General features: G+C 29.6%; 1 protein-coding gene across 1 annotated transcript; it reads left to right on the forward strand.

Moving 5' to 3' along the window:
- Positions 1-2584: 2584 nt before the first annotated feature.
- LOC127105881 (MACPF domain-containing protein At1g14780) lies at positions 2585-9339 on the forward strand. The gene is made up of 7 exons (XM_051043091.1): positions 2585-3035; positions 3185-3426; positions 6728-6920; positions 7061-7135; positions 7253-7436; positions 8084-8253; positions 8361-9339. The coding sequence occupies exons 1-7, from the start codon at positions 2799-2801 to the stop codon at positions 9033-9035; spliced, it is 1776 nt and encodes a 591-aa protein (XP_050899048.1). The 5' UTR covers positions 2585-2798; the 3' UTR covers positions 9036-9339.
- Positions 9340-12287: the final 2948 nt, after the last annotated feature.

A 12287-nucleotide genomic window follows, 5' to 3' on the forward strand; every position in this document is an offset into this window, starting at 1 on the left:
TTCAATAACTGTCAAAAACTTCATTGCATAACTCAAATCCATTATTGGTCCTCAACCTCTTGACCTTTTTGCCAGCTGCTCAACCAAGATGGCCTGGCTGAAAGATTTAATCAAACTATCCTAATGATCCAACACTTTGTCTTCACTCATCTTGAATGTATACAAAACTTGCTTTAGGTACAAATGATTTACTAGGGATTTAGTCATATAAAAACCCTCGAGTTTTCTCTACACACCTGCTGCCACATTCTTCTTCGAGACCTGCCAGAGAACCTTATCACCAAGGCTTAATATGATGACATTGTGGTATTTCTCGATCATCGTTGTCTTCTCCTTCTCCATTATGGAAGCATCAGTCTTCTCCGATTCTTTCAACGCTTATAAAAAACCATGTTGAACCAGTAGGGCTTGCATCTTCAAGCGACACAAACCAAAATCATTCACACCGGTGAATTTTTCAATCTCATACTTTGTTGACATAATCTTCTTCTCCACACTCACTGCACTAATTTGTTGTGAAAACGATTCCTAGAAAATAGAGTATGATATGTTTCTGGATCAACAAAAAAATGACAGAGTAAGAGAAAATAGAGAATAAAGAGAAAGACAATTCAAAGTGGTTTAAAACTATGGATTCTTGATTCAATTACACACTAGGGAACAATGTTTACAATTAAATATCAATCATACCACTTTCTCCTTCTATATGAATTATTGAGAAGTGGGGAATAATATGTTATTTATAAAAAACTAAAAAACCCTAACTTTCAACTAACATACTAAACAATTGGACTAACATACTGGCCCAAATCGACATGCTAACAACCTAGCATATTTTCAACAACTACACTAACTCTTCAACTTCGACACAGTTTGCTACAACACTAGCTTATAACCCATAAGCTACATTCACTTTTATTTTACTCTTCATTCTCCTATTGACTTGGGTGTTGGAGTGTGAATCTTGTGAGTCCACTTCTTTTTGTCGTACCAAAAATATGCTCCACCGACTTTTGATTCCATATCACCGCTCCACTGATAATTTATGGTTCCCAAACAAAATAGTGGGTTCGTATGTGAGATTCGACTTCTAATTCCTACGAATTCCATAAAGAACAAGTGTTTTTCCTTTGCAGATCCAAATCTCTGATCCTTTCCTTGCAAACATTGATCCTTTCCTTGAATATAAATTGATATGTCAAAGTAGTTATTGCGGATGTTGAAGCTAGTAAGGCTCATCCTTCTCCATTGGAGATGGTTGATCCAGTCTTAGTGATTTCTATCTCCATTTTAACACTACAACATCTGGCTTCTCCTGTTGGGGGAGAATGAGGGAATTTAATGGTCTATAAGGGGTTTAAATATGTGATTCCCCTAAAATCCATTCTTAAAAACTTTGTTTCTTCAAAAAAATCAGAGTTTTATAAACAAATACGCAAATAACAAACAAAAGCGAAAGATAATAGCGATTTTGTAAACATATGATTTAATGAATATCAGATTTAATTTAGATCATAAAAAAAATAGCAACTGAGAATAATGAAGTGTCTTTAACAAGCAATTCAAAATTATGATGATTCAATTTTTACACACGACTCAAATTGAATTTGAATAATCGAATAATCAATCTATCAAAATAGGTTTATGCAGTCATAATCGCAAAAAAGAATATCAAAATGACTAGATCCATCACAAACCTACCCTTATACAATAAACCACTATAAGAAGATAATGTTTATCAACATGTAATCTACAAAGGCAATAAAAAACCTAAACATGCAAACTATGCAACAACGTAAAGAGATAGGGATACAAAGACTTGGACATCGAGTTTATATTAGTTTAATGCTTTTGTCATTTCTCTACGCTTAGTCAAATCTTCAATGGCGAACCACTAAAATTCTTAGGGCCTTACACTATTTTATAAATTAATATACATAGTTTTTGATACAATTGATCATCTAGACAACCCTGAATATTTCAAAGCCAATTAACACTTAAGCAAACACAACTCTAAATCTAAATATCCCTTATGTTATAGCATAACACACAAAATTGCTAAAATCACGAGATTTTTACTTGATATTGACCCAAATGTCTTGCTAGACATAAAGTTTTTCTCCAAGCTTCCGCGCCATAGACATCTTCACTCGAATCTACCGATTTCTTGTCTAAGCTCTTTTCTATCCAAGGATCTTAAAAGCTCCTAACTTAGTTTTGCAACTACCTTCTTTTGATACAACCAAAGTCTTTAATGAAGTACAAAATAATCTTTTCTTGATGGAAGATACTCTCCCTATACTATAATCACAATATCAAATCTTCAATTTGATAGACACAAAAGTTTCACAAAACAATTAATTTCATAATTTACCTTGTATCTATCACTCACACTCGATCTTTAAAGTTTAGTACCATCCATTATATATTTAAACATTTATATTTTTTGTTTTTTTGTGGCTGCAAGCAACACGGGACAAAAACGTCCCAAATCAAACCCCCGCGTGTGTGTGAATGCTTTCCTTGGTTTTCTTCCTTAATCAAGCCACCGTAACGAAATTAATTAAGTTTGATTAAATCATAATAACCAAGTCTCTTCACAGTAATTCAAATTTCAAAACCCACATTAAAAACTTAACAGTCAAACCTAAGACTTACTACAAATCATGAAAGGAACAAATATGTAAACAAGAAAACTCAATTTTCATTTTCCTCAACTCCACCGTTTCTTACAAGAAAAACTCGCATATATAAATTCATCACCAACACTCCTTTCATTTTCATTTGGTCATAGAAACATGGGTGAAGGTATAGTTGAAAAAGCTCTTGAAAGCTTAGGAAAAGGGTTCGATTTAACATCAGATTTCAGACTCAAATTCTGCAAAGGCGAAGAGCGTTTGATTCTTCTCAACGAAACCGAGAAACGAAAACTCACAGTACCAGGTTTTGGATCCATTCAAGATGTTTCTGTCGATATCAAATGCGATAAAGGAGATCGCACACGCTATCAATCAGATATCCTCACTTTTACTCAAGTAAGTTCATTGAGTCATTTCATCAAACACCTAGCGTTCGTTCTTATTTTTACATTTAGACTATTAGATCTAGATTTTCACCTAAGAATATTCACATGAAATATATGAATCAATTGTAATTAACTTATATTTTGAAATTTTGGTGTTAGATGTCAGAGTTATTCAATAGGAAGAGTTCAATTCCTGGGAAAATTCCAAGTGGATACTTTAACAGTGTGTTTGGGTTTGATTATGGATCATGGTCAAGTGAAGCAGCAAACACAAAGTGTTTAGGTGTTGATGGGTGTTTGATAAGACTGTTCAATCTTCATATTGATCCATTTCCACTTCTTCTTTCTAAAAAAATCATTCAAGCTGTTCCTTCTTCATGGGATCCTCCTGCACTTGCAAGGTAATCAATGTCATTTCTGTCTTTTTCTTTTTTTTCTTTATAAATATTAAATTAATGTAAAGTAAAAAATAGTTTTCTAAAAATTTATTAAGAAAATATTACTAGTTCTTCAATGGCATAGTGAATTGAATTTTGCATGCACCAACCAAATAATGGAAATCGTATAACGTCAGCCATTACTTGGTAGTTTTCATACGTCTCAGTGTCCCCACTTTTAAGTTTATTATAAACTTTAAACTATTTAAATTAACTTAATAAATCTTTTGTAAATTAATAAAAATAATTAATAAATTTAAAATATTATTTTTAGACATAATCACGGGAACTGTGGGAATAGTTTTTACCTTCTTTATATTCTAACTCAATTTCCAAACAATTCATTCATACTTCTTCAATTTAAGTATCCGGTTCTATTACGAGCGTATCAAATTTTTTAATAAAAATATCTATTTTTTAATATTTAATTATATTATAAATAAAAAAATAAAAAAAATTCATATATATTTTAAATATTTTTAAAAAATAAAATATACATTAAAATATTAAAACAACAACATTCTTATTTAATATTTTAAATTATTAAAACTAAATAATAAAATACATAATTAAATAAATGCAGTAAATTCTGATTCACAGTAGATATTAATGTTCATATTATTCGATCCAAAATATAAAGAAAAATTAAAACCAAATCAAAATGATTTTTCTCATCAAAACCAACAAGAATTGAACGAGTTTTTGCAAATACACAAGTTTAGGTTATCTTAACTTAAGTCTAATTTGTATTTTCTCCTTTTCAAAATCATTATCATTTTAACAAATCAAATTTGTTTTCAAAACTACTGATATTCTAACTTTTTAGTGGAAAAATAATAATAATAATCTTTTAATTATATCTTTTAATTTATATATTACTTATAATATATTAATAAATTAATTTAATAAAAATATCATATTTTAAGACAATATGATTATATTTCTTCTAAAAATCTTAAATAACAGTTATTTTAAATATTAAATAACAGTAATTTTAAAACAGAGATACTAAATCAAAAAAGCGTGCTTACTTAAAAAAGCTCACAACCAAATGAAATATGTGGATGCAAGTAAAGGTCCCAAAAAAAAGTGACTGCGCGTCATTTGGTGGTATTTATGTAAAAGTGTCACCACACACAAAAAAGTGTCACCACTTAATTTTATTTACAATTTATTTCTGAAAATAATATGGGTATTTTGTTTGTAAAATGATAGTGGTGCACATGCTGAATATTAAAATTGGGCCATCTATATAGTTGTAGGTGAAACCACGTTGATGGCTTCCAGTAAAGTCGAAATAAATGCACAAACGTCGTCTCAATATAAAAGATTATCTTTGTTGGAAAAATATGTTAGCATTACATAGAAATTTGATTTTAAATTTATAGTACTATTACTAGATTCATTTTAATATTGAGTGCTAGTCAACTTAATTACATCATTAGTTTCAAGTGGAGCTCTTTAAGAAGTTCCTATGACCCGGACCTGCCAAACTCAATAAAATGTACTCTTGTGTCTTCGGTATACTAGTTTTTTGGATTCTCCATGTTGAGCATTTGACTCACACGGCTCTTAATCATAATTTTAAAATACTAGTAGATCGGTTAAAGAGAACTTGTCACAATTTCGGCCTAATCATTATGTTCAATCATTTATACGTTTTTATCAGACAAAATTTAGAAGAAACGTAAAAACCTCCATAAACCTATGCAGGTTTTTCTGTTTGATTCAAAGAAATGTTTGGGGGAAATTTTATTGGACAACAGGAAAACTAATTATATTCTACACCAAATGTTGAGTAAAAAATGAACACAAGATTTAATTAAGTGTAAAAATAAATGAAGATGTTTTGGATTTGTGATAACACTAGACGAGATAGTATTAGTGTTCCACCTTCGTCCACAACTATTTTCATGGGCAAAAGATAAATAAAGTCCAAAGAGGCAAAGCCCAATAAAGCAAGAGATAATTATGTTGGTATACTCCGATGACGTCAAACCAATGATGTGGATGACAAAATGTCATACATACATTTGTAAATTAAATTAATATTTTAGAACATATATCACCTAATTCAAGACATATGATTGAAGACTGACCATCCGATGACGGAACGAATTATACTTTGACACTTGTTTATCTAAAAATGATTTTACATTTGTTTTTCTAGGCCTCCGAAAACCCTAAAAAAATTCTGATATAAGTGACCACAATCAAATCAAGATACACATAATTTTCTAACCCGAATACCTATGACACACGATAGTCAATAACCTGTTATAATGACAGATCATAAAGTATGTTCATTCTCGGAACTACTTGCACTTGATTAAATTCGCAATCAAGTGAATAATTTTTTGAAAATATCAATTAAAAGTGAATAATTTTTTGAAAAGATCAATTAAAAATAACAATATAGCTAGTGCCGAAGTAGTACCTAAAAAAGATGATAGATTTGGTGGTGATTAATCAAACTGCTAAAGATATGAGAAAATTTAAAATAATTATAAGATAAATTATTAAAAAATAATTGAAATTAATAAGTTGAATATAAAATTTGATTTGTGATATAATTATTGTTATCTATATAATCAACCTCTTGCTAGAATAAATGATACACACTAACACACCTCATAATAATAAAATGACATAGCATATGTTTATATTTAAATGATAAAATTATCCTTGCAATGCATTTAAAGTTTTTTCTAAATTATTTTGTATTATTATAAAATTTTAAAATTAAAAAAAATTAAAATAAGTAATTATACTTTTTTTTTGAAAAAAAACTCACTGACACTATTTAATAAACAATTTCAATATTTAAAAAATAATGAGTAACTAAAAAGTTGAATTATATATATTTTAATAATTACATAAAGGTATATGATATATTACATGTAAATAAGAAACTATCCATATACTTAACTTGTTAAAAAAATTAAATTAATATTCATATTTTTATAAATTTTAGTAATTATTTAAATTAAAAAATTCTAATTTATTAGATTTTAATTATTTAGATTATATAAATTACAAAATTACACTTGCAATATAATTATCCATATTTTAAAAAATCAAATATTAATATTAAATTTTTTAAAATTTAATATCAAATTTAATCATCACATTTGAATATAAAATTCAAACACAAAGAAATTTGATGAATGTAGTAAGTAGTAATTACTTTTCAAAATAAGAAACTACATTTGCTTTGAAGCTTCTCCTTAATTGATGTTATTGAAATATTAACTTTTCTTACCAGATTCATAGAAAACTTTGGTACTCACATCCTTGTGGGGCTTAGCATTGGAGGCAAAGATTTATTGCTAGTCAAGCAAGACGTGTCTTCCAACTTGGGACCATCAGACCTCAAAAATCACTTGGATGAGCTTGGAGATCAGTTATTTAGTGGCACATGCAATTTCCTTCCCAAAAAGAAAGATCAGAAACACAAGGTTAATTCATTATCCTTACATGATTATTAATTAAGCTAAAGTTATGCAAATAGTAAGAAACAACAACTAATAAGCCATTATAGTTTTCCATAACTTGACTTGTTTTGAATAATCACATTGCGACTTATCTTAAAACACAGATTCCGCCCGCATTCGATGTTTTTGGCCCACAAATCGCTGCCTTCAACGGCTCTACTTCCGTGTGCGCAAAAGATGTATGTTAATTTCTTAACGACACGTGACAGAATTTCACAAGCCTGTTTTTGTATTCTTGGAAGAGCACATGATTTTGCTATCTTTATGAATATTTGAACATTGAAATAATATTTCAGGGAATAACAGTGATATGTGCAAAGAGGGGAGGGGATACACAAGTAAGCAGCCATAGTGAGTGGCTTCTCACAGTTCCTAACAAACCAGATGCAATTGATTTTAGCTTCATTCCAATCACTTCTCTTCTTAAAGGTGTTCCTGGTAGGGGCTTCCTATCCCATGCCATTAACCTCTATCTTAGATGTAAGTAATTTATTTTACTTTATCCTAAATAAGTTCATGCATAAATGTTAGAAAGTGGCTAAAAACATGTGATTATATTAGTGTTGTATATAAACCGTACTTTGCCAGAACAGTCTCAGTAAGAACTTTGAGTTCCCACAGATGACGTCAATGTTCTGGTCGACCTAAGTCTATGCCACTGCGGTTACGAGGTATTGTCTTCTTTGGGTGTAAGAACCCTAACAACTTTGTCTTTTAGAAAAGGCACCTCGTTGGGTTTAAGTATATCAGTGTTGTATACAAACTATCCTTAGCCTCGATTCTCAAACAATGTGGAACTATTTTGGCCTGTCCGGAACATAATGTATTAAGATTTGAGTGTTACAAGTCATATATATAATACTTCGGCTATGAGCCATACTCAACCGATTCAAAACTTTGACAGAAGTTTTGATTTCGACAATTTTTTATGAAAGAGAATGGACAAGCATGACAAGTTCTTATAAAATCTAGATAAGCTAATAATGTCAAATTTTCCATACTTTATTGACTTCCAAGCATACAAACCTCTTGGGTCCCATTCATAATGTTTATAGTTATTCATGAGCATGTTCTCAATTCATGGTTGGTGAACTACTAATAAGAAATTAAATTGATCTGTAATACAGATAAGCCTCCAGTGTCAGATTTGGCATACTTTCTTGACTATCAAGCACACAAGCTTTGGGCTCCTGTTCACAATGATCTTCCTCTTGGTCCAAGTACTAACATAACCACAGTTTCACCTTTTCTCACACTCAACTTGATGGGTCCCAAACTTTATGTTAACACTGATAAGGTACTTTCATTTCAAACCATTCCACATCTGTAACTAGACTTTGATTTCATGTTCTTAATTCTTATATGCCAAAGTTTCTTTCTTTCTTTCTTACTCAATCATAATAGGTTACAGTTGGAAAAAGACCAATCACAGGAATGCGGTTGTTTCTCGAAGGCATGAAATGCAACAGATTAGCCATACATGTAGAACATCTATTAAACACTCCAACAATGCTTAGCAATAAAATCGAGGACACGACAATATGGTCGGAAGAAATAAGCGATAACCGTTTCTTTGAATCGATAACCGGGAAGAAATTTTCTCATGTCTGTACAGCGCCGGTGAAATACAATCCTGACTGGACCACTGAAAAAAATGTGACATTTATTGTCACAGGAGCACAGCTTCATGTGAAGAAACATGACACAAAGAGTGTCCTTCATCTGAGGTTATTGTTCTCCAAGGTATCAAATTGTTTTGTTGTGAAATCAAATTGGACACAAGGCTCTTCTAGATTGTCTCAGAAATCTGGAATTTTCTCAGCATTATTATTAAGCACTTCAATTTCTAATAAAGACCAAAAGAAACCAACAGTGGTTATGGATTCAAGTGTGTTTCCAACAGGACCTCCAGTACCTGTGCAAACACAAAAAATGTTGAAATTTGTGGACACATCACAGTTATGTAAAGGGCCACAAGACACTCCTGGTCATTGGTTGGTTACTGGGGCAAGATTGGTCATGGACAAAGGTAAGATATGTTTGTGGGCTAAGTTCTCTTTGTTAAATACTGGCCTATGAAACAAAAAATCCAAATAAATTAAATAAAAAAAAAAGAATTTTTTGCAAGTTAATTATTTCCTTTTTTTTTTTTTGTAAAAATGAGTATTTATAATATGTAAATTTTCAAATATAGTATATACCAACAAATGGATATACCTTTGCATAATTAATATATCTAGTTGTATAAAAAGGTAGTTATAGGATCATTATTTTTTTTATTGGTTTTGTAAGTAGCTTTCAACAAAATCAGAGATTTACAATATTGTATTTGTATATTTTGTAATGAATTATATTTCTAAGCATGCTGCTGTTTAGTTTTTAATTGTTTGTGTGTGAAATATAAACTAAAAGTTATATTATTTGATAAAAAATTGGAGATTGAACAATATAAAAGTTATTAAGATCTTTAATGTTTTAAGATTTTTAATTAAGATGTAATGTTTAATTCAGTTGTGTAATTCTTCTAAAATTCCCTCATGATCCAAAATAAAAAATTCTAATGGAGATTAGCTTGTGGTAAGCCTATCTATGCATTGTATCATTCTAAATGAATGTATAAATTTAATATAAATAAATATAAATCTTTTAAGATCGGACTAGACCTCAAACCGACAAAACTTTTGATTCATGTTTCAATTCGTTAAATTGGTTCAATATACCGTTTACTAAGTATATAATAAATAATTAAAAATAATAATAATAATAATAATAATAATAATAATAATAATAATAATAATAAGAATAAGAATAATATAGAATTAAATTTCATAGATGAGTCAAACACAATTAAATCTTACACAATAATAAATTTACAACTTAGTAAATCAAAACCTTTAAAACCCATAACAATTATAACAAAAAAAAATCCATGAAAACTACTTTAAATCCATAACAAAGACAAGTCTTACTAATTATAAAATTAAATATAAAAATAATCCATTTTAAGGACCAAATGACTTAATTGGATCAATATCATCACTATGACTACCGACATTCTCTTATGGAAATGAATCTAAATTAAATTCTTCATCCTCCACTCCATTAACCAGTGCCTCTACATAAATAAATAATTAATAATTAATACAAAAATCTATCATATTCATCATCTAATATACCACAACAATCAATAGACACAAATTTAATATCTCACCTTCATGTTTGTCTAACTCAAATTTAAGAATTGAATCCTCATTATTATGAAGTGTATTCTCATCTTTGAATAGTCAAGAATATGGGTAATACTAGTATCTTCTACCATGATTCAAAATTCTTCATATATGATTTCATAATCAATAGGATGATATGCTCTGTTTTTGTTGTTGATGATTGGCCAACAAATCCTGATGTTGATGTTGACATGATTTCTAAAATAAAAAACATGACACTTTTAGTATTACAAAATGAGAATATATATGTTTCATGTGTTACTTCATACAACATGAAACAAATTCCTAAGCAACAAGAAGCATTAGTATTTCATAATCATAACGTTTATGTTAAAAATTATATATCAACTTATTTGAATGTTGCATGATTCAATAGACTAATAGAATCTCAACTTATTTGCCACCGTTTTGATTCTTTCTCATGCATAAAAATGTAAAACTAAAAATTGATGCAACATTTGGTATGTTAGATTCAACAACTACAAAAACTATGATAAAAAATTACATGAATATAAAACAATATTAACTCAATCCAACTTTATGAATATTATGCAATATTATAAGAATATAAATTAACATGATGAACACGTTGAAGTTGGTGGTTCTAGCGGTTGTTCTAAGGGTTAGGTACAATGGTTTTAGGTTTCCAGTGTGGTGTTGTTCTAAAGATAGGGGAGAGCCAAGAAGGCTTAGGGAGAGAGAGAGGAGAGAATGACTATAGAGACAAAAGAGTTGAGAATTGAGAGGCTTCTGAAGGAGAAGGCACCTAAATACTCCCTCCACACGCCCTTAAGATCCCCACACGTGGCCTTACTTAGAGCCTTTGGATTGACATACTTTGATTTCTTAGACACACACGCACACACCCTGATTACCATGTCCCCCTCAGCTCATAGTCTTTGATCCAGTTGACACCTGATGGTCATCTAATCCAACGCTCTAAACTCCATTTTGACTGGCTGTGGTAGGATGATTAGAGAGCCGTGTTTTTTTTGTATCGGTGAGATGTTTGGGTTTAGTGTAAGGAAAATATTATAAATTCTCTTTAGTGAGAAATTTATTTTAACGATTGAGAAATTTTTGTTTGGTTGTTAAGGTAAACTAGCTAAAACATATGGTGACAATTTTTTTAAAATAAACAATTTTTTTAAAAAAATTACAAAAATAACATTTATTTCAAAAAAATTGCAAAAATGGACACATTTGTGCCCTAATTTGTACATGGACGCCACCCTAGATGGCGCATACCCTTAATTGGAGGGCAAGTCGCCACTAGGAGTGGCGCCTACTCCTATTTTCCTTTTTTTATATTTTTTTTAATATGTTTTTAATTATTTTTTTAATTTTTTTAAATCTTTTTTAACTTATTTTAAATTTATTAATTTATATTTATATTAATTTACAAGATATTATTTACAAGATATCTTTTTCAACATATATATAAATAATATTTTTTACAATATATATATATATATATATATATTAATTTAATTTATAACTAAATAATATTATTTATAAATTATTAAAATATATTAATTTATATACATGTAAATAAATAATATTATGTATATATTTGTAAAATACACAAGATATATATATAAATATATATTAATATATATATATATATATATATATATATATATATATATATATATATATATATATATATATATATATATATATATATATATATATATATATATAAATTTATATTAATAAATACAGTATATTTATATTAAAATAATACACAAGACAAATATTATAAAATTTAATTAAAATGCATTATTAATTTGGGATTTATCACATATTATGCGGTCCTTGGTACGATCCGCACGGGGGAGGTCTAACTACTCGTCTAGAGGGCTCACGTGGTGGTGGTGCTTCCCTATTCCCACCCCTAGTCCTAACGCGTCCCCTTGCTGTTTGCTGTTGTGGTTGGGTCGAAGTCCTTTCAATGCTGTAGGAAAGGCGGGTGCCCACTGCGCCCTCAAAGCTTTGTCTCGGTGGGACAAACTGACTCCTATTGGGTGCGCCCTCGAAATGTGGCCTTTGGTAGTTAAGGGTTGAATCGGGTTGGCTAAAGAACAATGTTTGTTGTGGTGTG

Source organism: Lathyrus oleraceus, chromosome 7 (assembly GCF_024323335.1).
Source record: "Lathyrus oleraceus cultivar Zhongwan6 chromosome 7, CAAS_Psat_ZW6_1.0, whole genome shotgun sequence".
Classification (NCBI taxonomy): domain Eukaryota; kingdom Viridiplantae; phylum Streptophyta; class Magnoliopsida; order Fabales; family Fabaceae; genus Lathyrus; species Lathyrus oleraceus.